The sequence below is a fragment of the Notothenia rossii genome (assembly GCF_949606895.1).
Source record: "Notothenia rossii genome assembly, chromosome: 2".
Taxonomy (NCBI): Eukaryota; Metazoa; Chordata; class Actinopteri; order Perciformes; family Nototheniidae; genus Notothenia; species Notothenia rossii.
This window is the reverse complement of record NC_136904.1, coordinates 26,036,975-26,061,819: the sequence shown is the minus strand read 5'-3', so window position 1 is coordinate 26,061,819 and position 24,845 is coordinate 26,036,975. Positions and strand designations below refer to the sequence as shown.

Sequence of the window (24,845 nt, the reverse complement as noted above, 5' to 3'; positions counted from 1 at the left end):
ATGTGACACACCTGTGAGGTCACTGTTTGACCTCTGACCCCTCATTCATGTCAAAGCAGCACCTGTGTGGTGTGACACATGTGTGGAGCAGATACATGTCCATTTTTGAGCAATTATGCTTGAATGGTAATAAAAAAAAACAATAACAACAATGTCTTTAAAGATAGATACAAGATAGATTAACTCTTAGAGCTGAAGAGGATCTTCAATTATTGAGTAGCTGACCAAAAATAGTGTATATTCTTTTAAAGTAATTTCTAAGAGAACTGAAAAAAATATTGTTGTATGTATGGATGTTAGTGTGTTTTCTGTCCTCTTTCAAACACTGCACATGTTTGGTTCTTGGACTGATGATTAGATCAAATCTAAATAAGATAAGTTTAGCCTTACCAACAACATCTATAACAACTCCATTAGGTCTGTCATCAGATTAAGACTTTAATTAATCCCTGAGGGGATAATTTTTACAATTACACACACACATGCACAAACATCTATAGACATGCACTATTAAAGAGGTGGCCGAGCAAAAGGGATACAGGCGTTCCAGCGCTGTGAAGCAGTTGGGGGTTCAGGGCCGTGTTCAAGGAGGTTTAAAGGAGTTGAAATGGCACCTCTAGCTACCAGTCCACAATCAGTATTAGGACTTGAACCGTCAACCCCTTCGTCCCTAGACTCCCTACTACTTCTACCCTCATCACTCTAAAACTAATCCCACTGTATAATGTCCAGTAGCTACCACTGAATGGCCCCTGTGACCCCCTGTAACATCCTTTTCTGATTACCTAATTGAACATATTACCGTTAAAGTAATCAACTCCAGTAATAGATGTAGAAAGTATTAAACAGTACTCACTTTCATTTTCAAGATTAGACATTGAGAGGTTTTAAGCTTCAAGGATTTACATCACTTTGCCGGCAGGATAATTTTTTCGAGGCCCTGATGGTTCAAAGTCTGCATCTGAAACTACAGTAGACACATTATCTTAATCTGTGCAACCACATGCTGTTTGCATTTGTTAGTACATGTGTGTGCATTCCTTGAACCCAGCCACTGACATGACATGACTCTGAAACAGGACATGATAAACATTCAGCATAATCTCCAGGTTCTGTGGCTTTGGTTCAGATCCAGCGCATTAAAAAGCCTGAACTCTTTGAATTCCATTATAAAATAAACTTTAGTGCTGATGAGCTTGAGGGCATTAACTTTACACACACACACACACACACACACACACACACACACACACACACACACACACACACACACACACACACACACACACACACACACACACACACACACACACACACACACACACACACAGATAGATTGCGCATGTGACAAAGCATTCCCAGACCCAAAGCGCCTTAATGGAACAATTAAAGTCATAAAAAGCGCCCAGAGTACGAGAGCATGAAATTGTTCCTCGTTTCAATGTTATCAGAGTCACACAGAGTTCAAATCTGGGAGGAAACAAAACAAGACTTGGCAACTGACTGGGTCGTGTTGCAGCAGTTTCTGGCATGCCAACATCCACACGTATGTTCCTCCGGAGACGACGCATAGGAGGAGACGAGTGAGTCATGTGAGCTTTGCAAACAAATGCTCAGAAACAAAGAGACAGGCTAGTTTTTGCGCCTGGTTCTGTTTCCTGTCGCCACAATTCGGGAACTAGTGAGGGCATGTTGTGCAGAGGAGCGAGCCTGAAGTGTCTCATAAATGGTTACACTGTAAGTTTCTGTTGACCAGAGTCAGTGCAGAATAGATGAGTATGTGTGTAACCCCCACAGTGATCGTCTCACTCCTCAGCACTGCTTTTACCTTCCTTTACTCTCAGGCCTCAGCCCTCTACCCCGGCTTAGGATGACGGCTGGTCTCTGAAGCTCGGATGGGTGTGTGGACTGTTGGCTGCTGGCAGGCCTCTCTGAGCAGGAAAACACACACACGCACATGCACGTCCTCAAGCACAAAATGTTTTTGTGCATGTGTGCATTGGTGTTTGCATGTTCATGTTCAGCAAGCACTAATGCTTATCTGCCATTTGGCTTAAGAACTGCCTCCGAACTGTTTGTTTTCATGCTCTGTGCCGGTGGATTGAAATCGAGTCTGCGTGCGTGCTTGCGTGTGTGTGTGTGTGTGTGTGTGTGTGTGTGTGTGTGTGTGTGTGTGTGTGTGTGTGTGTGTGTGTGTGTGTGTGTGTGTGTGTGTGTGTGTGTGTGTGTGTGTGTGTGTGTGTGTGTGTGTGTGTGTGTGTGTGTGTGTGTGTGTGACGCGATGATGATTAGGGGGTGGGGGATTCCAGGATTCTTGCACGAGGCAGCAGGCAGATGTGGGAGAGTTGAATCAAAACTTTTCTGTTGGCCAACTTCAAAAGGCAACTTTCCCTCCAGTGTAGGTCTCTCTTCGCTCTCCATTCCTCTGCCGTTTCCTCATGCTTTGGCATCGCACACTTCTCATTTGGATTCTAACAAACACCAGGAGGGATAATTCAGTGAATATTTGTCATGCTGAGACTTTCTGTTTGTGGTCTTCCAAGAGAATCTGCGGCCTTTTTAACAGCTCAGAAAAATACTCTATATTGATCATCTTGAATTGTTTTTCAATTTTATGAGAATTTCTTCATAAATTTGTTTTCGAACCAATTACATGTTTCAAAGGCTCCTTAAAATAAGACATTATTATTTAGTGTGGGTCTCTTAGAACCAGTTTTTTTATATGCACAACTCCTCTCTAAAGTGTTTGGATTTCTGGTATTCTATTGTTTATAAAACAGTGTTCGACCCTAAACATTAACATCACTTTGTATGATAACGTACCGTACATTTATTTGACTCTGAATGATTTTTTTTCAAATAAATGGAAAACATAAATATTCATGTAGCCAACAGTGACATATAAAGCCAGACAAATGTTCCTTGTTAGATGTAATAACATTGCTTTATGGCCATTTCCGTCATCGTCATTGAATGTGATAGCTTAGTTTGTGTCAAAGGGAAGGGATGGCATTTTAAAAGTATTGTTAGCCTTCCACTCGATGGCAATGTAGCTCAGTGGACATTTGCTCCAACACTTTGTCCTACACTGATATATCTAGATTATATGATGGATTTGAATTTTGTTGAGACATTCATTTTTTACAGAGGATCGTAATATTACGTACTTAATGATGCCTTTACTTTTCTTATTGCCTCAGCAGGTCAACCTTTTCACTGTTAAAAGTATCTAAAGCATCTTATATATTCACAGCACATTTTGTAGAGACATTCAAGCCACCTTGAAGATCAACTTCAATGATGTTGGTAAACCTCTGACCTGTACCTTTGCACGATCTTCGGGACAACTTTTCAGTTTGTCCAATGCTTAAACAAACACCTGCAAAAACGAATTTCTTTGCCATGAGGTGCACTTTGTGTTTGTTCAGCGAAAGATGGTGACCACGCTAAATATGAAAATATTACCTGTTTAACATCAGTATTGTCCTTGCGAACATGTTATTATGCTGATGTTAATATTTAGCTTGTATCAGTGAATTGAGTTTCTCTCATCCTCCTCCCCACCCCTTCTGTTCTCCACTTTGTTAAACAGAGTGAAAAAGCAAATGTGTGTATTTACATCAGTATTGTTGACCTAAATCAATGACATTGAACCTTAAGTAGGCTGTGTATTAGTATATATTTATATATGTCTATTTGCATGGAGTGTGTTTATAGTTCTCTTTACATGTGCTGAGTCTCTTACAGATGGTGGCGGCGAACCCTCTGCGAGAAAACTCAACAGGGAATGTTTTCCATCCCTAAGATGGTCAGATTTGTGTGGGGGGACACTGACTCTGCATAAATCACATGTGGAGGGGAGATAAGTGGGCGGTAGACCAGTCTGGATGGCTCAAGCCAAAAATACAATCCACTGTGCCCCACAGGGGACAGACCCTGAATACATCTGTGTCGCCTAAATTAAAACAGTGTGTGGACAAAATGACACATAACATTACAATTCAATATAACACATTACAGCCTCAAAAAAGACAAAGGGTTGGATCAACAATTATGTGTAAGAACAAACATTTTGTTCACTAAAATAGTTAGTATTTATTGCAGAGCAAGTGTATTTAAACAAGGAATGACCTCAAGTAGGCTTCATTAAAGAAATAATTAAACATTTTGGGAAATATAGCAGGCTAGGCTTTATATATTCTATATTGCTAAGATTGGGAAAATATTGATACCATTGACAAGATAGCTACCTGTTAAATGTGAAGCTACTGCAGAGAGAGATTAGCTTAGTTCATCTTATTTTAGCATAGCGTGGCATAGCATAGCATAGCATATCATAGCATAATAAGCATAGCATAGCATATCATAGCATAATAAGTATACTCTGATTTGAATCCCTCTGGAAACGCCCCTTTACTATTCTACTATTTGTATGACTCAAGAAGAAGGATACATTTTGAGTGGGAAAATCATCTTCAAGAAGCAGAGTGAATGCCTTCTTCCTTCAACGTTTTTTTTAAACTTAACTGTTGCGGTAAAGCATAACATGTCCACCCTGTTATGCTCATTTTTAGTGGAAACTGATCATTTGTTTTACATTTAGAAAATATGGTGAATATCTCTATCAAATATATGTTTCTGTTGTCACCAAGTGCTAGCTTGATTATCATCACACATGTAGCAACAGCCAAGTTTAGCATTAAATGTCCACCCTGTTACTATTTTTCACAGTAACAGGGTGGACACACAGTAACTTGGGAAGTTACAAAACAATTTTCTAAACATAATATCCTGAGCTTGACCAAAATATTTTTCTTATACTTTAAAAAGCCATCATTCAGATTAAATACAAAAAAACATGGACAATTATGTTTTTTTATTTTTGATTAACCTAGCTGAAATGGCACCAAATGCTAGAAATGACTATTACATTTTGGCCTAAGAAAGTATCACCTTAACCTTCAGCATGGCAGCCTGATGTTGATGCTGAACACAAAGTGAAAAAAGTTATCTCTCTAAACCTTTTGCTCATCACTATTACGGCTCTAGATTGAATGGAGGAGCACAAACACGGCGATAACACCAGCTTCTTACTGTAAGTCACAGCTATGCTATATATTCCAAAGTTAATAGAAGAATGTGAGCACAATTATTGCAAGGAATATAATTAAAGCCCAAACTAGAGATTTTGTCAAGGGGAAATTGTCACAGTGAACTAAAAATCAAGAGTTTGTCACCAATCAATCAATCAATCAACCAATCAATCAATCAATCAATCAATCAATCAATCAATCAATCAATGTTTATTTATATATCCCAATATCACAAATCTTAGATTTGTCTCAGTGGACTTCACAGTTTGTACAGAATATCAGTATGACAATACGACACCCTCTGTCCTTAGACCCTCACATCGTACAAGGAAAAACTTCCAGAGAAAACCCAGAGTTTAAAGGGAAAAATGGGAGAAACCTCAGGGAGAGCAACAGAGGAGGGATCCCTCTCCCAGGACGGACAGATGTGCAATAGATGCCGTGTGTAAACCAATTTTTTGCCTTTCTTTTTTGCTTTGTACAGGGGTTAGCTATGCCCCTGTTTCCATTCGTTATGCTATACTAAGCTGCTGCTGGTGGTAGCTTAGACTGACGTACTTATGAGAGATACACTTAAACATGTGTGCAAACTCCCCTGGGTGTGCACCCAAGCTAATTTAAGAGTGTTTATTGGTGACATTGAGTTTCTGGGATATGATGGGCTTTCTCAATAGTTTTCTCCATTCATGGGGGGTGTTCCAATTCAACATCCTGTTTTCTAGAACAGGAGTGATGCCAGAGAAGTAAGGCCAAAGAACGTTATGGGTGAGTATACCAGCTATTAAACTCTGCTCCCAGGACACTTAGAGATGACTCATACTGTCGGCCCTGCGTGCCTCCTGTCCTCCTCCTCAAAGCTATGGCTTAAAAGAGGCATCCTCACCATGAAAAGGACCTCTTACAAGATTATGTGAACCGGAAAATTCTGTTCTGTTCTTCTGAGGAAACACATTTTGAGGAAAATAAGTTCATGCAGAGCCGAGGTACACCCTAGGAAAATGATCCATTTGGAAGAGAAAAGGGATTCCTGCAAGTTATTTTGTGGTTATATTATTTTGTACTGCAGCAGTGCACTGTATATGTGTAGCGTTTGTTTAAGAGAAGGAGACCATATGGGATAATAGAGGGCCAAGCCCAAACAGTTGATGGAATTATATCACTACATTATCCTCATGACGAAAAAGCAACAGGCCAAACTCCAGTTTCAGAACCCATTACAGAGAGAATGAGAGAGTGAGCAGGGGGAGATGGGGGAACTCATTTCTGCTGCAGCTCATTTTCTTGAAATATTTCACATGAATATTGGCAGCCGTTGTGCTGCAGAAGACAAAAGGAAATGAACCGTGGCCGCTGGAGCCAAAGACAACACACAGTGTGAGAAAGTCTCGCTACAGTTACTGCTCACAGCACAGCGAGAGACAATCTCAATCTAAACTTTAAAAACTGCCTTGGGTATATGAAACACATGAAGACAGAAAACGAGTTGGTGAAAGATGTGACGTAGCCAGAGAAGAATTACCTTCTGTCACGGGGAAGGTTAGAAACAAGGCACACGAGTTGTGTTGTTATTAGAAGATAATAAATTAGTTGCCTCATGTTTGGTATTGAAATACTCCACGGAAAAAAAATCTTACTACACTCTTTGAAAGGTTTATCCAAACTCTGTTTCAGTCTAACTATTTCAGGCTTTTAGTTCAGCCATTTCAGGCAAGAGGAGTAAACATTCCCCAAAATGAAACCCATGCTCAGTTACTAACAGTAAGGGGATTAACCGAGAAAACGATGGAATGAGACGCAGAGGTGGCTGGGGGGAAGAAGAAGGAGGGTGGGTTGGGAGAGGTGGTTTCTTACTGTAAATGACACCTCTTCTGTGTTGAGGAAGAGCAGAGGGTGACCCTGCTCTGCTGGGCATCAGTTTTCTCCCACACTACATCATGTTGACGAGAACCATGACTTAAAGCTTCGCGAGAAACAAACCTGCAGTACACTCATCTCTGACGTCCCTTTCTGTGTGTGTGTGTGTGTGTGTGTGTGTGTGTGTGTGTGTGTGTGTGTGTGTGTGTGTGTGTGTGTGTGTGTGTGTGTGTGTGTGTGTGTGTGTGTGTGTGTGTGTGTGTGTGTGTGTGTGTGTGTGTGTGTGTGTGTGTGTGTGTGTGTGTGAGAGAGAGAGTGAGAGAGTGAGAGTGAGAGAGAGAGTTTTATGTTGAGTACACATGTGTTTGTATTTAGTGGTGTTATCTTTGCCTTGTCATCCAAAGTATTAGGCCTTAAATGATTTGCTTCTTATTACCAATGTGTTGAAGGGATTCCATCCATTTCACAAACACTTACTAGTATGACTCTTATTTGACTCATCAAATGATGCTAGAGACTTCACTGCAGTAATCTCAATTTGAATTTGGAGGCAACACAAATAAGTCTAAGTTCAATGTCGGGGTAAAAAGTCTGACATTTTAGACTGATTAATACAAGGCTGACTATAGCTGTCAGGTAAATGTAAAGGAGCCATATTTCACTCACAAATGTAATGCTAAGGAGAATAAGTAGCATTAAATAATAAGTAATTGTACCTACTGCAAGGAAACAGTTCAACATGAAGACCATCAGTTTAACCAAAAGGCTAGAAAGAGATGGTCTGGATCACTTCAAAGGTTAAAAAAAATCTGACTTCCAGCATGTCTCAAACTCACGGATTAACTTGTTGTATCAAAAACTTGTAAAACTGAAAAATAACATTTTTGGCTGCAGCTTCTTATTAAAGGGACACATCTTCTCATTTATGTATCGGCAAGTAAGCAAATAAATGTCATGTCAATCTTTAACTTCGATAAATCCTACTGATGAGCTAATGGCTTGTTGTTATACTGTATAATTACCATGCAACAAATAAGACCTTTTTTATATTATGAAATTAAACTTTCAATACACATAATGTTGATTCAACCTCATTGCAATTCTTAAGGCTATACTTCGTGTCACTAAATAGCATGACACTAGGTGCATTTCTGCATACATAAAGATGAATTGGCTGCTTTCCTTAGCTTAATATTAAGCATAAAGTCATGATTTTTAACTCAAAGCAAGGCACATACGCATATTTACTAACATGTGAAACTCTTTCTTTAAGTATATTACTTGGATGAATACACTTACTGTATCTGCAAGGCTGCAATAGAAGCAAGTTAATGCCAAACCTCAAGGGTCTGAAATCCAGTGAGCTGTGACTCACTGGACACACCACAAACCACTTTGCACTCTCACCTCAGCCCCTCACGCCCAGGACTCGCTGTGTTTCAGAGGCTGATCCTTTAGAGAGAGAAAAGATGCAGCTCCAACACGACCAGGGAGCGGCTGTTTTACTATCAAAATATCCACTCAACAGTGACCACTTCCCTCCCCCAGACTCTCTCATTCCTCACCTCAAGGCATTTTATAGTTACTGATGTTCTTATCTGACGAGTCCAGTATTAAGATAAGTTCCTGGTCTCATTTACAATCTTCTGACACCAAACTTACTTACCAGTTATTTTATTAATATATTCCTTTAATTATTAAGAGAACAATAATGTGAATCTGAATAATAGCAAGCTGAAACAATATGTGTCATTTGGGGACTTTTTAGAAACTTGTCTGTGACAGAGCATTACCCAAACAAATAAGTCAATATGAGGAGGTTTGACATGAATCATGAATGTTTCTTGTTGACTTATACAAGTCGTTTCTGGTCGAGCCTCTTAAATCACGTAGGTATGAATAGATGTTGGCATTGATGGAAAGTCAAGTCAAATTAGTTGTATAAAGCAAAATATCACAAATCATACATTTTCCTCAAGGGTCATTACAATTGGAAACCAATACAGATAACAGTAACAAGTACTGTGCTTAAGTTAAAGATCATGATTAATAATACAAAGTATGGTTAACATGTTAATTTGGCTTAATAATGTTTTATCTACAGCAAAAATAAAGAAGATAAGAGTTTGTCAGAGGGAAATCTACAACCCTTCATATGTATATACAGTCAATGAAACTAATCCCAAATTAACAATCTGCAACAATAAAATGAGATACACATTGATTTGGCAATAATTATTATAACATTATATAATATACACTATTCTAGAATTGGCCTATCTGCATAATGAGATATTTGTTTTGTTCTACAAAATAGGAAATGATGCATGATATATATAATAAAAGAAAAGTTAAAATACATGCATTGATTGTTTTCAACAATAATAATAAAGTGATTAAGTGATAACTTAGTGATAAAGTTCTGATTAATTTATGTGAGTATTTGGATCTTATAAGTGAAGTTCTTTGTCATCAGCAATTAAATATTTAAATGTAGAAGTGAGGTTGAGGTTGAAATGCAGACAAAGAAATCTACAGTAGTCAGATGAAAATGTGGATTTATTTCCTCCATTATACAGCTAGCAAAAAGATGAATTGCGAACTTGGTAACGCCATAACCGGGAGAGCTGCAGAAATGTTGGACCATGACATGAAGATATGGAAGCAGCAAGCCTCATCATTTCAAATCACTTAAAGAAGGTCATGAGAAAGGAGGGGGACAGGGAGTTTACAGAGGGAGTAAATTGAGAAACCAATGAAACTGAAGATAGGGCGTCCTCCAATATTTTGCTGGTCGTGCTTTGGGAGGGTGTGTAATAAAAAGCTGCAGTAAACAGGACATAACTTTATGAAAATGAGGATACTTTTTAAGGTGACTGTAGAAAATGTAGAATTGGATGGGGGTTATCGAAAGTAAATCTGCAGGATTCAAATGTAGTTGCACTCTGGGTGCTGCCTGACAGTTGGTTGTCTCGAGGCAGACAAAGCCTCTTGGCAGTGGGATCAGGAGTAAACGTGGTCTTGTCAGCAGTGATGGAGAGGCCTTGCAGAGGGCAGGACTTTCCAGGGGAAAAAAAGCAGAGCAGTATTGTTGAGACTAAGTTTGAGGTGGTGGGCAGACATCCAACTGGAGATGTCAGCGAGGCTAGTGGAGATGCCTGCCTCAACCTGAGTGTCAGTGGATGGAAAAGAGAAGTTGTGGCATATAATGATATATATATACTACCCTGTGCACCAGATGAAGTACTACATAAAGTTAGACGCCTGTTAAAGCAGCTCAGGCAGGTCACCGCCATTTTCTTTACAGAAGAGGTGCAGAAAGGGACTGAGTGTTGCGTCTGAAAAGCACAGCGGTGTGGTTCAACGACATGAGAAAATCAATTGTCTCAACTTTGCCAATGCAACATCCTGTGATCATGTTTTGTGTAACGTTTGTCTTGATCAAAACTTGAGAATCTAATGAGCAACATCAACACATATGGTGTGTATAAGTGCAGGTTGAGGCCGTGTTCGGACATGTGTGAGAGGAGAATGTGTATAATAATAAGGGGGGGGGGGGGGGGGAAGGAATGAATCTGATAGTGGAAACGAATGCTGTTGAATATACAGTGTCAAGAGTTTTTGGAGTGATAGCATACTGGAGAGCGCAGCCAGGCTGACTCTATGTTTGCTGGGTGTGGCTGTAGAGATGAAGCAGTGTGTGTGTGAAATCTATCACTGCACTGGACAAAATTCCTCATAATACAGTATACAGTGGACACATGTACATATGTACAGTATGGGACATTATTCAATACTAAATTAACAGGAATCAAACTGTTTAAAACTAATGTATTTATTCAGACAAGACTGAGCTTTTGTGTATCTATTTAAATGTCCCTGACTTCTGGGTTTGACAAGTGTAATGTACATTAGCTATAATCTCCATTTTGGAACCCTCTCTCTACAGTAAACAAGCATTTTATCAAAAACCTTTAGAGATAATGAAGACTCCCATTTGCAGTCTTGCACTCTTCTCCTGCAGCTATATTCTTTTGTAGTTCTCTTATATGATCAGGAAGAACTGATATTTGAGAAATCTATAGAAAGTGATAAACTCACAACCAATTTTTAACTGATATACCAACATTCATAACTAATAAATAGCAAAACCGAAGAATAAAAACCAGCCTAAGCATCAAAACTCGGTATCAGTTATTATTAGTGGCTCATAACTGATATATTGAGTTTGTAAATCATTCATCAATGCTTAAAGGTTATTAGTTACAACCGGTTACAACGTATTCCCTTTCCTTGTTAGCATGTAGGCTACAAGCCACAATATACAGTAAATAGTGAACAGGTGCATTTAAAAAGAAAAAGAAAATGCAACCACTAAAAATATCTCATAGTATTATTTATGACCAAATTTAGACACAGATTCTAGAGGGTTTTATAAACTCTGTCTTATTCTTTCAAACTTCTCTGGGTCTATTCAAATGTTACCGTTAAGATATCAAGCGAAAGATCTACAGCTTTTCTTGTGCAATTTTGTTCTCCAGGTTTTGTATCGCGAGAGCAGGGGAAGAAAGGAGAAAAAAAGTTTTGGGGAAAGTTGATCAGAGCAGGGATGAGGAAAGCGCTGCGAGAGAGCCACAGTGAGTTCTGCCATTCTCATCCTCAGGAATGCATCAGCTCCTCTAACTTATCTGTGCAGAGGCAACACACAACTGGATGCGCAAGAGCAGACACCAAACCTTACGATGCGCATCTATTTATAGCAGTTTAGCGAAAGTTTTGAGTAACTCTTCTTCTTCTCCACAGTTTTCTTCTAAACGTTTATTCAGCAATATCAGCAGGAAAGAGTTAAGAAGTCCTCTGTCGGGTCTGAGGCGAATCTCCTGTTCGGGAGACAAGGTAAAGTAACGACTCTCTCGTGCGCAATTTTGCACGTTTTTCATTTTTTGTTACACTGCATGCTTTTGCGACTATCAGCTTCTTACCTAATAACGGTATAAGTCATAGAATGCGTCATTTTTCTTTTGTGCGCAGCATCTCCTGCACTCCCCTTTGCGTCTTTTCAAGAACTTTTATTGTTTTGCAGCTTTGACTCCAGACTGCAGAGGTCGACGAGACTAGGAAACGAGTTTAGGATACTTTTATTCTACCGAGGGCTGGAGTTGTATACACTTGAGAGTGGATATGCCGGACAGTAAGTGTGGAGGACGTCTGCTGCAGTTGGCCGTGGCTCTGGTGACTTTGCTGTCTCTCGCTGAGCTTGGACACTTTGCAGAGGTGGTGGACACCGAGGACAGCGAGCCGAAGGCCAAGCAGACCGACTCCAGAGCCAGCAGGGCCAAGAGGAGGGGAGGGTCGGACGTCCTCAGAGGGTAATCTGACTATGTTAATCCCACTAAATCCAATTTTTTATTTTTTTTTATTTTTTCCAATGTCCTGCATGCCAGTTTCCCTTCAAGCTTTTTGAATATAAATGAGCGTCTAACAGTTTGTGTACAGTAAGAGCAGGTGTCCATTCTCAAGTAGGACTTGCTGTTCCTTCAAAAATATGTAATAAAGCTTACTAAGACCCATGGGCGACATTGTCGGTGATGGGAAGTTTGGAGCAACGTTTAGTAATTAAATACTGGCAAGAATATCACATTCCTGCTGACTGCAATAATAAATTAAATCCAAACAAAGGAGGCCATTGGTCGTGTGTGGCTGTGGCAGAGAGAGGGAGAGAGAGAGACTAACAGCCTAATCCTCTTTCTGGCCAAAAACACCACACCCCAGTTATGGATAAATCACATCTGCAGCTGTACACAGTGGGTCACTGCTGGAGAGGTTGTGTGTGTGTGTGTGTGTGTGTGTGTGTGTGTGTGTGTGTGTGTGTGTGTGTGTGTGTGTGTGTGTGTGTGTGTGTGTGTGTGTGTGTGTGTGTGTGTGTGTGTGTGTGTGTGTGTGTGTGTGTGTGTGTGTGTGTGTGTGTGTGTGTGTGTGTGTGTGTGTGTGTGTGTGTGTGTGTGTGTGTGTGTGTGTTTGTGTGCGTGTGCAGAAAGCGAGAGAGACAGAGAGAAAGAAGAAGAGAAAGCACGTCTGTGTCCAGTGATGACAGCAAACAGCTGATGAAGGTCACACAGTAGACAGCTCAATGAGCATTCTCCACAGGCATTTTTATTTGACATGCTTTAAGTTAATTTATCAGAACATCTGGGTTTAGAGGCAGGAAGTGCATACAGGCTACATACTGTGTCATGCTGACTTACCAGTAATAAGAATGTTTCAGAGATCCAACAGGCTTCATTATTCTCCACCTAGCTCTGTGTAGAGTTACACTGTACAGTATATACTCTGACCCCCAGGTCAACACATGCTCAGTGGGTGGTTACACATTCACATATGTAGGCCTGTCACAGACCTGTAGGTGGCAGGATGGCCCAGGCGTTCATTTCCATGTCAGATGGAAAGCTTTTTTTCACAGGTGCATCAGGTTTCTTCCAACACCTTGTGCAGCCTAATATTCTCATCCATCAACAAAAAATGTTTTATTGGGAAGTGCCAAGTGCTGCATGCTAGGCCACGTCTGACAGTAGCAGTAGCACTAGCACAACATACTGTAACATGCTTTAATCCACTGGTATCCAACCTAAGGGTCAAGATTCCACAGTGGGATCACAGGAGGAATCTAAGTGGTCACTAGATATTTGAACACTCTTTAGTTTATCTTTCAACTGCTTTATTGTGAAATGCTAGTTAAGATGGAGCAATACCAGTTTCTCATATCCGATGCTAATACTGACTTATGACCTCTTTTGAACAACTAAGATGTTAATAATATGTTTGAATGCTTACATTTTGCCTAGTCTAGACTTATTCTTCTCTGGAATACGATCCAGGAATTTTTGGCAAATTTGTGCCAATAATGATATTGAGTTTCTGTCTGATGCCTCCTAACTAAAAAGGAAGCGAAAAAAATGTTGATGAAGTTTTTCATGACGCCCATGATGAGGGGTCATATGTAGGTTTGGCTTCATACTATGTACCGGTAGTCAAAAGCAAAACACGTTTACTGTAGGATGTTTTCAGAAATGTAATGGGCATTTGTATGCTTTTTTAGAGGGCTGTGAAATCTTAATTTCAGTAACTTGGGGGAAGCTGTGTGTTTGCTTATTATAGAAATTGGACAGAATATTGTCATCTTTCAGTTGGTATATCAGTTATCGAGGTTCTAAGGACAGAGAGTGTTGCATGTTGAACAGAATGTAAAGCCCTCGAAGACAAATATGTGATTATGCTCTGTATGAATAAAATTAACTTGATTTAAATGTGATTTGAACTGTGTGACATTGATTAATTACCCTGCATTTTCCACAGACCTAATGTGTGTGGATCAAGGAACAACGCTTACTGCTGCCCAGGCTGGAAGACTCTGACTGGAGGAAACCAGTGCATTGTTCGTAAGTATCACACATTTCTCTGTTTTAAATTCACTTCAGGTGGAACTTGGAGCTCTTCATCTTTGACACTGGTGGTAGTTTCCAGAGTCCAGCTGTGTTTATTGGTGCAATCCAGTCACAGAGTATTATATAATTGGGATGGAAAGTGAGTGCATGTGTCATTATCTGAAACTATCTTCTTTGTTGCAGAACACATCCAACAGGAATTTGACTTGTGCAAACAAGTCTTGAATATGTATTGATTGACAGCATAAGAAATTAATTTGTCCTTATTCTTGAACAGTATCAAATGACTATATCAGGAAAACAATGCTCTATTATTCCTAGTATTTAATGTTGCCTTTTACTGCACTTATTCAGTGATTTCAAAAACGGACTGCCAACACTTCATAGATTTCTATTCAAATATTGCTATTTAATCACCCAATAAATGTACAGTATGAGTTAAAGTTGCTAACAGAGCTCTTAACATGACATAAAATAATTAGGAATTTGGTTATTAATTTTGGTCCATTTCCCGTAGTATTCTGGCAGTGGTTGTTTCTTTTCTCTCCCTCTCCCCCTCTCTCCCCCTGGTAGACAGGAAAGTCTGAGAGGCTGTAGATTTGTGTGATTGCAGTCTGGCTGGTCGGCTGGACAAATGCCTGTTGCGGCTCTAATGACATTGTTTAGCAGTGGGGTTCAGGGAACAGGGGTCAGTCGCTGGACTCTACCTGATGGGAGAGAGGGGCGGGGGACCATGCCAACATTAGTCAGTGGGAAAGAGAACAACTGAGCGAAAAACCTCTAGCCAACTCAAAACACACACTGGAACATATTAATAGCAACCAAGTGGGCTTCTTTAGCATGGCAATGATGGAGTTTAAAAGGAAGTTTGGGTCATATTTGGACTGTATGAGTTTTAAAATATTATACATTAGAGTTCAGTAAGCAACAGATACACAACATAGAATGTCTCAAGACACACCGTGGCACTATAAAGTGAGCATTGGACTGCTGATTAATATTGTACCTGACAAAAGATGTTTTTTAATGTTTTTTGACCAAGTGACATGTTCCTCTTTGCAGCGATCTGCCGAAGTTCATGTGGAGACGGTTTCTGCTCCAGACCCAACATGTGCACCTGCCCCACCGGCCAGATCTCCCCAGCCTGTGGATCCAAGTCAGGTCATTAATCTGCACGTCCATTTTCCCAAGGAGTGAACTCTTTTGAAGCTTGCTTGATGGGTTTATAATATAGTGTGCATAGACGAGGGAGTTAACTGGTATTTGACTTGGTTGATGATTTATGTAAATAGGAGTGTATGTCAGAAGTAAGCGTTTCTTGGAAAGTACGGCGTTTACTACCTCCCTGGCTTTTTCGCTTTTTTTAAAAAGAGTTTTAATCTGAAGAAAAACATATATTGCAGGAACAATAATGACAAGCACTGACGGATGATGAAAACCATGTAGATGTAGCTTTCCTCTGTAGGATATGAAAAATATTGTTAATTGGCTCAGATTCCTGTAGTTCAAACCGCAGTATGGCTTTTGCATTTTTTTCCTACATTTCCATCTCCTCATCAGGAGTAATGAGCACTATAATGGTATATAAATATGAGATACTAAGCCAAAAACTTCCTGAAAACATAATCTTGAAACTGCTCTAAGCAATCGATATACTTTATGTTGCAATCACATTCTTGAAAATACCGGTCAATTTCGTAGGTTGTTTGTGTGTGAGTCGTTTGGGTGTGTGTGTGCTTTGGAAGAGGTCCATAGTCAACATCTCCTCATTGTTGCTCTTCTTGCAGCTCACACCGCTTCAACCCAATGTGCTCATCTGTTTGCACATTATACATTTCTATGAAATGATATCCCAGTATGACTTTAAGAGTTCAGAGTGGATTGTGTTAATGTTGTAAATCCAATATGCAGCGTATGTTTGTGTACTCTGAATTTAACTCTTAACATAACCCTGTGTGTGTCTGTTTGTGTGTAATTCTGTTGTTGTGCCCACAGTCCAGAACTGTAACATTCGGTGTATGAACGGGGGAACGTGTGCTGAGGACAACTGCCAGTGTCAGAAAGGCTACGTGGGGAACCACTGCGGGCAACGTAAGGATACTTTTTTAGCTTGTTTTTATTGCTAATTAGCAAATGTTAGCATGCTATCAAGCTGAACCCTGAGCCTTTACATGTTCCTGTGAAAGCGCTAGAATTAAACATAGTAAACATTCAGCTCAAGCTGGCCGGCCAAAGATCAGCCCCTCAGAGCTGCTAGCTTGTTGTAGTTTTGGCCATCCTTCCTATAAATTATAATAACTTTGTACTTACCAAGATAATTGATGATGAAAAATACATTGTCTCCAAAATGTCATCACGTCATCATTTTGTACTCATTTCATTTGAGTGAAATTATCATAAATACCATATGAATACTTGAGGAATGGTCTACAATGTGTTTTGTGAGGTCACAGAGATTGTTTTTCTCTCTTTTCTTCTCCAGCGGTTTGTGAGAATGGCTGCCTTAATGGAGGAAGGTGTGTGGCCCCCAACAAATGCGTGTGTACCTATGGCTTCACTGGGGCTCAGTGTGAGAGAGGTAAGGAGCGCCACACTAACATCTTACATCACACATGCAGTCTCTTTACTCTACGTTCACTACTTACAACTATGGAAGTGGTTTTCAAAGTGTATTATGTGCTGCTTCTGTGAAAATATGACTCTGTACTGAATGGCTGTGGTTTTTTGTGACGAAAGACAATTCCTGCTTAGTCATGCCACCGGCTCCATGGATGTGGTTTGTTGTGGAACATTTGCATGTCAAGCTTGGTCTACCAAATGACCAATTTTTCCACATCTGCTCTGAAGCACAGCCCAGGGGAACGTGATGTCTTTGTTAGCTGAAGACCTCCCAACCTCCTGTGGTTGGACTCTGGCACATGTGAACAAAATATTCAAGGTATACAAGCACATGCAAACCGAGAGCAGCCTGCTCTTTGCACTTTCTGAGTGAAACTTGTGCATGTGCAGGCAAATGTGTGTGCAGTTTATGTATGTGCTGGGGGTCTGTGGTGGTGATGACCTGAAAAGGTCAAAGGGGTGACCTTGTAAAGCTAATATTTGGATTAGCAGCAGAGCTCCTAATTAGTAACATCCCTTTTAACAAGGCCATTCTTGAGAGGCCTGTTAGTTTGGTGTGGATTGGTCCTTTTTTTACTTTAGTGCTTTCTTCAATCTTGCAACTAATAGGCCACTATCTGGTTGTCTTGTGGGTTAGCGCCAGCGCTTATCTGCTGAAGCACACTTGTATGCTGTGACTTTGCTTTTCACCCTTTCCTGTGGAAGCTTGGCCTAAGGGTTTGTGTGACTCCTGAGTAATTCAAATCAAGCACACAGTATCTTGTAGATGTTTTCAAGGAACCTATTAAACAAAGCTGTTGGTGTCTTTTGTTTTGGTTTCTGATTAATAAATGTTGAATGGAAAGAAGATTTAACCCCATCTAGTTTTAAAATGTTGATTTACCACTGGTATTTTACTTTTACGTTTGCTGATAAAACAGGCATACCTTTTGTCGTGGCCATAATAATTCACTATAACTCTAGTATCGCAATATCTATAGAATATTGGAACCAAAATGTTTTCAAAAACAATATGTTGGTACTTGGTTAACTCTTATTTAGAAACAATGCCTCATATTGTAATCTTACTAATCGTACAAGTTGGATCAATAATGAGCATTATAATATGTTCTGCCCTGTCAATTGATCAGTTATTTGGTCCTTCATCTTGCATTTGGTTGTACTAATAGAGGTAAGGAAAGTAGGCCAACGTTTACAGTCATGTTTTGGGTTAAGTTACTTTCACTGGAATTTCCTTGGCTAGTATCCATCACCACCTCCCAAGGGAAAGCCATTGTGCTCTCACACAAACATGAGCACATGCACAACCCCGCACTGTTGTTAATGCAATTTACAGAACAGTGCCTCAATTATGGCTTGATCTTATCACTTTAGCAAGAACACAAGGTTTTCGACAAACACATGCTCTGACCAGGGGAGAGGTAGCTGCACTCAGGGCTCAGGTGGTTCTTTGGATGTGGAAAGATCCTGGAGCAATCAGGGCTCGACATTAACACACCACCACTGCAGAGCTGTGTGCTGCCAAGTGGCTGGTGATCTGCTGGCCAGCGGCCCCTCCACCAGGCACAGCTGACTGCAGTGAAAATGCAGCCTGGTATATCAACGCGCTCTTTGTTGGTTGCAAATGTGATTTAGGTTGGAATGTGGGATTGCTGAGATCCAGCCACGCTGCTGCTGATTGCACGCAGGAATTTTTGCTCCTGCTGAACAAATATGTAGCTATGAAGTTGTAAGGTCGAGCCTTCGTTGTGACTCCATTGAAATCACTTGGGATGATGATGAAAGATTTGCACTAAACATGGCAATACGTGATTTACATAGTCAGTAGGCTCTCTTGCCTCTTAATGTATCGGCTAGAAGAGAGTGACTCATCATCACTCTCTTCTAGCCGAGTGCAAACCTCAGAAGATAACTATCCCACAACTTAACTGAGTGTGTGTATGCAAGTGTGTGCATATGTGTGCATGCTCGACTTGTAAGTTCTAAGAGGATGGAGAAATCTGCTGACGGGCCAAGTAGGAACGCCCCACCCAGATATTAGACCCTTTAACCCATGCATGGAACCATGCACAAACGTAAGGGTGCATTTGCACAAATTACGCACATGCTAAGGCATGTAAGCACCATCTGCCAGAAGAAGTGTCCAAACAGTGAATCCAGGAAACCCTTTTGACCCTCTTCCCGACGGCTTCCGTCCTTTTCACATCAAGGCTGTTGTCGTGCACAAACTCACTGGTTATTGAGGAGTCCAGCATTTCACAATTGTGTTTCCAAAAGGGACTGAAGCTCTGCACAGACAAGCCTGCTAATGAGAGTCAAAACAAACTATCCGCCCTCCGTCAGATGCATGTTTTTTGAAGCAGCTACCAGAAAGCAGCAAAAACAAGTGAAGCAAGTTTTGGTCTGTTTTGAGATCATCTCTGGCTAGACTGCTGGTGAGGGGCTGGGACATTGGCTTAAATTCTGTGTGTGTGTGTTAGAGTGCATTTGTGTGTGAACACATGTGATTGCTCCCAGATGTACAGGACATGGGTGGATCCCCCAGCTGTATGCAGTTCACAGAGAGAAAGTAAGATGACAGATGAAATGACACCACTTTCTTCCTACAGCTGTCCGCCTCTCCCTGTTTACGTCAGCTGACTGTTTAAGTGCTGCGCTTGTCTTTGCTCTATTTCATGCTCAGATCTTTTAGTTTTTTAGTGTTTGCGCTCCTCCGTAATGAGCAGGTATTATGTCATATGGATTATGTGTGGCAGCTTGAAAGTAATGACATAATTCAGTGTGCGAAAAAGTACACGTCCCACCGTCCGGGACGTGTTATTTACAATATCGGACAAGTAGATCTTTCAATTGACTTGTCCGGCGGACAAGTGACGTTTTTCGCCCTGATTTATTGAAAAATTATTGATAAATTCAGTTTACAAAAGGCAGAACTCATTCGCAAATTGTACGTGTCCACCATTGTTCGTTTAGAAATGTTAGTTTCGGTTCTGCTTGTCGATTCCTAAGGAAATGCATCTCGCCGCTTTCTGTACAGTAGACGGGGGCGGGGCGGGAAGTGTAGCACAGTGGCAGAGTTGGGAAGCAAAACTCGGTTCCGAGTAGGAACAAGAAATAACAATTGTCCGGTCCCGGGATTGATAAGAGTTGTGAGGACAGGAGGCCGAGCCCCGCGGACCGCAGCTCTCTCTCTCTATGCTCCGTATCAGCTGATCGCTGCACGGTGCGGCTCAGCGTCTCTCTCTCTCTCTCTTTCTACACACAGCGGATCTGATGCCCGTTTAACAGCCTCATCTTTGTCAAACTTTCTTATGTTCTTTCTTTAACGCGTAATGAAGGTTATTAAGCGTTTTAGCTCCTGTGTTGTTAATATTGACTGCCATTTCATTTATGAAGTGTAGCAGCCTCCCTGTGTCCTAGCGCTTTCCTCACATCCCCGGACCCCCAGACTCGGAGGAGCACAGGGATGTCAGTATTGTTTATGAAGCAGGGTATAGAAAGTACATTATTGAAATGAAAATACTATTTATTTACTTTTACAAACAGTGAGCAGCTGGGCAGCTGCAGCATAGTATTGCAGGACATGTGTAAGCGTGCAAGCGTCTTTGAGTTGTAGAAAAGCGCTAGGCCTATAGGCTATAAATATAATATATTATTATTATTATTATTATTATTATAAGGCCTATGCGTTGAACATGTGTGGTTGGACTCTGTCTCACAGGCAGGTTGCAGTGTAACATCAGAGGAGACTGGGCCAATTGTACATTCTCAAACTGCACCACTTAAAACTAAATAAACAATGCAGAGATTATTTTCATATAATTCTATTCAATAACCGTAATAGATTAAACAGTATGAAGTGATTTGTAAATAGGAATACAGATTTGACTTAATGTTTTCATAAATATATTTTTCTCCCAGTTTTTCATGGGACTTATTTTTACCCTCTCAAAGAACCGGAATCGAGAACCGAAAATGACTGGAATCGAAAAGCAGAACCGGAATCGTTCAAATCCAAACGATACCCAACCCTATGTGTGATGCAGTAAAATCTCACCGCTCACTTACGTTAGCGGTGTCGTAAAACCGTGGGAAAATGTAAAATACGATGGAGAAGAAGAAGATTCCAGTCGCCCCAATTTGTGTCCATTCTGGACAAGTGAAAAATGTATTCGGACAAGTAAATTGCCAAACTCACTTGTCCATGGACAAGTACTCTCTAAAAACTTTTTCTCACACTGCATATACACTTTATTCTGATGAAAAGATAAACCTGAGTTATTTACTCTGTCTGCTGTACTCAGCTTATACGGGCGCCATGTAAAAACTTTCCATAGCTCCTGTCATTGCTTTTTCCTATATAAGGTGTACAGCTTTGTTGTTGTCGGTAAGGTACGTAATGTAGGCTTTAATTAGTTACCTGGCAACTGGTTGGGTTTATTTGTCTTAAAGCTGAATGTCGTTTAAAGCAACAGTTGAATAAGTACTTAGGTCCCTTACTTCAGTTAAAATATTCCACTACAGGTCCTGTGTCCAAAAAACGTCCAAGTCCAAGTGAAGTCTAGAGTTATTTGTGTAAAGGGCAGAGTCAAGTTCCAAGTCTTTTTGGATTTTGTCTGGTCTAAAAAATCTAAGAAAAACATGTGGTGTTGTTTTGAGCTCAAGTCGTGTGAGTTCTTTATATATATATGTTACAATGCACCATATTATCAGATTTGATCTTGTGTTTAGCATGTAACTAAATCTTCAAAATAACTCACTTCTAGCTAGCTCTCTAACTAATATAGGTGATTCAGAAGTACAAAGTTTCCATCTGAAATGTTGTAGCGAAGAGGTTTCCCAAAATGGAAACACTTAAATAAATACAAAAAAAACTGTACTTGAATAAATGTCCTTAATTAATTTCTCCCGCTGGGTGGATGGAGACAAAGAATCAACAGCATTTGGTATCCTGTAGAGGCTGAGCAGGAGGGAGTGAGAGAGAGGGAGAGATGACCCAGTTCTGTTTCACACAGCGCTGGAGCCAGAGGCGGAGAGACCGTGGAGGCACGTGACGGGTCTGGGCTGGGCCCCGGTCCGCACGGGAAACGCACAATGTCTCGTTTGTTTTAAACGACTGCGCTGTTGGAACCGGTCTCCCTCTTTCCTCTCGCTGTCTGTTGTCTGCCGTGAAATGTGGAAATGATTTTTGCTTTTGGATCGGGGCCAGATTATTTTGGGAGGGATGAGTTTTTCACCCTTTCTTTCTCTCCGTCCCTATCTCTGTTTCGCCAGCTTACAATTTTTCCCCTGATTAGTTTCAGTGACCTTTTTATATCAGTGGGGAGTATGCAACTAAAGAGTGGTGTTTGGAGAGAGTGGAGTGGAAGGTGGATGCATGCAAGCAGTAAGATCAAGGGAATGAATATGAAACCATTTTGAAGGGGAGGAGAGGTGAAGAAATCTCGAAGGAGGGACTTTCTTCACACTTTTGAGCTCATATTTATTTAAGCTGTTTAGTTTTAACTCTAGGCTGCTGTAGCTGTGGGGAAATCACCTACTGTGTTTCACAGACACGCCCAGCCTCTGCCGGCCTTAGGGGAGATGACCTATTCCATCGATTGTGAATAATAATAAAATATAGAAAACAGCACACAACAAGGTTAATGAGTCATATTACTTTAAAACACAATACATGTTACTGAAGAACCGATGATCATACAATATGTGCACCAGACAGATTTTTTATTGTCTGTGTCTCTTTGCTTATTCTAGCTCGTTTCGATTACTTTCCACAGCCGCCCCCACACAACTTTAAAAGGTTTTCCAGACCCTTTCCCTATCTCTACTTTTCTCTATCACACACACACACACACACACACACACACACACACACACACACACACACACACACACACACACACACACACACACACACACACACACACACACACACACACACACACACACACACACACACACACACACACACACACACACACACACACACACACACACACACACACACACACACACACATAAATGACAATGCACCTGAGAGCCAGACCGATTAAAATGCCAGGAAAAGACAATGCTTTCTTTATGGTGTGTGTTACTGTCCATTCTGGCATCACTCATAACGTGAGTGAGTCGTAGACAAGCTGCATTTCTGTTTGTTTAAGCCTTAAAGTGTTTAACTCACAGAATCAAGTGAATGTTTGAGGTTTTATCAACTTTGGCTTTAGCTTTCTTTTCACAGTTTTGGATACAATGTTTCACAAATGCTTTGTTTAAAACTAGTTTTAAATCTAAAGGACTTCCACCAATACAAGTGATTGATAGGTGCTGGAGCGGCTATCATATTTGCAATTTAGCATTGTGTTTGTACTCAAAATGGAGAAACAAAGTAAAGTTTCCAACACAAACTCCTGCTTTGGCTTTGTAGATTACCGCACCGGGCCGTGCTTCGCCTCGGTGCACAACCAGATGTGCCAGGGCCAGCTCACAGGCATTGTGTGCACAAAGAATTTGTGCTGCGCCACAGTGGGACGGGCGTGGGGTCACCCCTGCGAGATGTGCCCTGCCCAGCCTCACCCCTGTCGAAGAGGGTTCATACCAAATCACCGCACCGGGGCGTGCCAAGGTAAAGTCTGTTCCACAGATTCTCTGTCTTTTTTTCAGTTTTCTGTCTGTGTTTTTCTCTGTCACCCTCCCTCCTCTCTCCTTCAGCGAGAAAAGTGCTGCTTCTATCCTTATATTTGCTCGCTTTAACTCCTTCCCCCTCCTTGTCTGCCTTCACCTCTCTTCCTCTGTCGTTCCCTCATCTCTACCCATCATCCCCTCTCCAGAGGATTAGTTCTAATTGGGTTAAATTGGGGTTGGTGGCAGTGCCTCCCACATGTGTATGGAATGCCCGCAGACACACACTGTGGCGGGACTGTCAGAGTCAGTAACACGGGTCAGTGGCGGTGCCACGTGGGAGAGCTCATTCCTGGTAAGACGGCCCTCTGCCTGTCTGCCTCAGACCCAACAACAGCAGAACCTCTGCAGGGGAGACGGATCGGAGCCAGAACCCAGAGGAACATGCAGCGCTCTGACTGCATCAGGTCACAGCCTCCTGGGGCTTTCTAGCCTGAGACCCACATTTTTAGCTGTCAAATACATTAATTTCATTTAATTTGATCATCAAATCTGTCACAAGTTTTTCCCAAAAGTTCCCAAAACCTAGTCCACAATTCTCTGATGACTACATATCGACCCTCATGAAACAAATCTCCATACACAAACGTCATTGTGTATGATCACGACTGTAACCTTCTGTTTGACGTTAGACCTTTCCTTTCTGTATTTCCATCTCTTCCTTGGTCGACTTGGCTTTCATTTCTGTTCCTCCTGCAGGAGACATTCTTCTCTCTCCCTTTTCTTTTCCCTTGTCACTCTGTTGATCGCAGGAAAGTCCGAGCCAGACTGTTAAAACAGACCCAATTGAAATCCATGCTTATCCAGTCGTGTGCAGATTTCTATGTTAAAGTTGCTCTCTTGCCCCTGCACTGAATTGCATTACCATCTCTGTGTCATTTTCCTTTTTTTGTACATTACAGGAGTCTGTGATCCCATGTGTGTGTGTGTTAGAGTGTGAAATAATTGTATGCTTTGTATGTACAGATGTGGATGAGTGCCAGGCCATCCCTGGCCTCTGTCAAGGAGGAAACTGTATCAACACAGTGGGATCCTTTGAATGTAAATGCCCCGCTGGCCACAAGTTCAACGAGGTCTCACAGAAATGTGATGGTAAGAATTAACCTAACAGCCATCACATTAAACTGTGAAATGTATGACTTTCAGTGTAAACTCGAAT

General features: G+C 41.0%; 1 protein-coding gene across 2 annotated transcripts in view; it reads left to right on the top strand.

Moving 5' to 3' along the window:
- The first annotated feature begins 11,514 nt into the window (after positions 1-11,514).
- fbn1 (fibrillin 1) overlaps positions 11,515-24,845 on the top strand; it is a 60,568-nt gene continuing 47,237 nt past the window's right edge. The window contains exons 1-9 of one of the 2 annotated variants that reach the window (XM_079665031.1): positions 11,558-11,584; positions 11,751-11,843; positions 12,031-12,316; positions 14,301-14,383; positions 15,452-15,550; positions 16,385-16,480; positions 16,872-16,967; positions 23,433-23,630; positions 24,653-24,778. In XM_079665031.1, the coding sequence (XP_079521157.1) occupies positions 12,129-12,316; positions 14,301-14,383; positions 15,452-15,550; positions 16,385-16,480; positions 16,872-16,967; positions 23,433-23,630; positions 24,653-24,778 (886 nt within the window). In that variant the 5' untranslated portion in view covers positions 11,558-11,584; positions 11,751-11,843; positions 12,031-12,128. Of the gene's footprint in view, positions 11,844-12,030; positions 12,317-14,300; positions 14,384-15,451; positions 15,551-16,384; positions 16,481-16,871; positions 16,968-23,432; positions 23,631-24,652; positions 24,779-24,845 lie in introns of both variants that reach the window. The other variant, XM_079665030.1, reaches the window with a different exon arrangement.